The sequence below is a fragment of the Mus musculus genome, chromosome 7, assembly GCF_000001635.26.
Source record: "Mus musculus strain C57BL/6J chromosome 7, GRCm38.p6 C57BL/6J".
NCBI classification, from domain to species: Eukaryota; Metazoa; Chordata; class Mammalia; order Rodentia; family Muridae; genus Mus; species Mus musculus.
The window spans coordinates 23,054,331-23,057,216 of record NC_000073.6 but is presented as its reverse complement, the minus strand read 5'-3'; the positions used below and the strand labels follow the sequence as shown (position 1 = coordinate 23,057,216).

Genomic DNA, 2,886 nt, shown 5'->3' with positions numbered 1-2,886 from the left:
TGATTGGAAAAACAATTTCACCATGGCTCAGAGTGAAGTCTTTACCAAGGTCTTTCAGGAGAAGATCTCCAGTGTGGATCCTGGATTCCTCCCTGGTCCTGTGACTTTAAATCTCTTAAGGCTTCTGAGCAGGAGCTGTCTATGCCTCTTTTCCTATTTACTCTTGATGTGATCAGCAGATTGTACTGCTCTAGAGAGCACAAAGTTATGTTGTTCAGTGCTTGACTCTCACCTCCTTAGGGCCCAAGGTACAAAGCATATATCTCCTAACTAAAGTGGAATAACATGCAATATATTTACTATATACAAAATGTTCATCCTTGAAAATATTTAATTAGAGCAATGCATCCTTGTTTGTTCAGATAGAGAAATATAGAGAGGGATTCTGTTCTTGTCCGAAGTTTGAAGTATCAACTAAGACGGAGCGAGAGTATCAGTTTGATCAGGACCATTTAACACATTAAACTGTTTAGTGAAAATTGGTTGCATCAGTTTCAGTCCAGCCTGCAGCAGAATGCAGTTATATACAGGAAAACAGAGAATGGTGAATAAGTCACTTACCATGTCAGTAAGATTCCAACCAGAAATCATTTCACATCAACAAATGAGTATAGCCTTATTCTTTTAAAATTACAGCAGTGAGCACCACACCTTGTTCATACAAAATGTTGAAAACATATTTATGGAATAAAGTACTTAATGGTATTAGTGAAGGTGTCTTCTGTATTTGGCAGTATTTAGGGGCTCTTATTTTCAACATTTGAAGAGCACAGAACAAGGATCTTTAGGATCTCTGAAGATCAACAGTAAGGGGCAGATATTGGGGAAGACTGCAGCCAGAACCTCACTGACAAGCCTTATGAAGAGACGAGAATGTATAGAAAAAGCATGAAAGATGATACAAATACAATTTAGAAGATAAAAGCTAACAAATGTGACCACCAGCATCAGGATAGTATGGGTTGCTCTGGTCTCAGCTTGGCCTCTGGCGTCCTGATTGGGAGTGAGGATGTGCTGCATTCGCTGGTGATGTCTATGGAGGAGAAGTACCATGGAGACACTGGTCCAGACCATGATGGTCATGAATGTGGCATCATGGGAAAACTTCAAGAAGACCATGCCTACAATGAATCCAGAAGTGGAACAGAACAAGTTGCTTTTAGAGTCAGTGTTATTGTCTGTTATCTGTGGACCAGTGACCTTAATTGGAATGTGGATGTTACTTAAGACACTGTAAAACCAACAACTGTAGCAGGAATAATTCCACAAATTTGGGACACTTGCTCTGAGTATAAGTTTACCTTTACCTCTATTAACAGGAACAAGAGTGACAAACTGATGGATACTCAGGACACAGGTGGAACACAAATTTTTGCTTCTTGCCACCATGTGACTGAAGAATTCTAATTTACATTTGAGTTCAGTTGGAGGAGTTTTGGGAGCAAAAGCACTCATGTTGTTTGGAAATATAGTGAGGAATAGAGTCAAGGCATTGGCCACAGCCATGTGGCTTAAAATCACCTGTCTGGGCCTCTTTTTAGAACCAGTCATGACTGGAGAGAAATTATGGACAAACAGAAAGACATTGGCCACAGTTCCAACCCCAAACTGGCAAAGCAAGAGGATCTGAAGAGCCACTTCCTCAGTGGTTTTCACAGATTTACCATGAGCAGACATGGAGAGGGCTTTACAGGACCCTGGAGTGATGATTAGGTAGGACACTACTCTCCTCGGGTCTCTGTTATATTGTCCACACTTACCAATTGATTTGACACAATTTCTTCACTTGATAAGTGAGACACTATTCTATCACACTACAGGCAAATTGCCTGAAAAACAATGAATGTATAATAACTCAAATAAAATTTTATACTGATTTTATTACTCCTGCCTCAATGTAAATTTTGTATTGCAACTACATCTTTATTGGTTCAGTAGGTCAAGAGCACAATAACACACATTTTACCACACCAAGGTCTTTGCATATGAATACAGACAGTAAAGAGTCTACTATGAGTCTGTGATTCTATCATCAGAATTCAATACAATTAGGAGGGAGGAAAGTCTTCAATTTGGATGTAACTAAATCAATAACAAATAAAAGAATATATAAATGCAACATAAAAATAATTAATTTAATTTCGTATATTATAGTAACATATTAAAAATAGTATGTATGGGAACAATATGATATTGCACTCAATAATAAAGTTGTGTAACTGAATTCAGTTGTAGAAAATTAAGTTGTTGGCTTTTGAGAAAATTTTATACTACTCATCCTCAAAATTAAAAAAAAAAAACACCAAATACTTCTGATAAAGCCACCTGTGTTGTAATGACACAGATGAACATAGGCTTACATATGTGTCCTCCATATGAAAAAAAACCACGTGCTAACAAGTTCCATTTATTCATAATTTTACTGATCATAATTTTTGTTCTAAATGTGAGGTGCCAGAGTCTTACCTGCATCATCTGCAGATTCCCTCCAAAATTATTAACACAATCCCTTTGCAGTAATATAATATAATATAATATAATATAATATAATATAATATAATCCCAATACAATTTGCAAGCTGATGCTTAGTCTGCACTTTACTTGTTTATATGTTTTCTATAAGAGCAGGAGGGCCTCCATCCACCAGGTATAATTCATTATCTCACATGCATATGTTACACTAAATGCTGTTTTCTCCTGAGTACTAATCTAGGACACAGACATTTCTTTGAGATGAAAGCAAAATATTAACCTATTCAAGTTAACATGCAGACTTCAGAAAGAAATAATGTTTCATGTTGGCTTCAGAAGACAATTTTCACCGAAGAAAGGAGAAGAGAATTTTAAGCAGAAGCCCATGGATGGAAGAATCTCACCTTCTGAGC

At 36.9% G+C, this 2,886-nt stretch overlaps 1 protein-coding gene across 1 annotated transcript; it reads right to left on the bottom strand.

Moving 5' to 3' along the window:
* Window positions 1–753: 753 nt before the first annotated feature.
* On the bottom strand, window positions 754–1,677 carry Vmn1r163 (vomeronasal 1 receptor 163). Its single transcript, NM_001166755.1, has one exon. It carries the CDS (start codon window positions 1,675–1,677, stop codon window positions 754–756), a length of 924 nt encoding a protein of 307 aa, NP_001160227.1.
* Window positions 1,678–2,886: the final 1,209 nt, after the last annotated feature.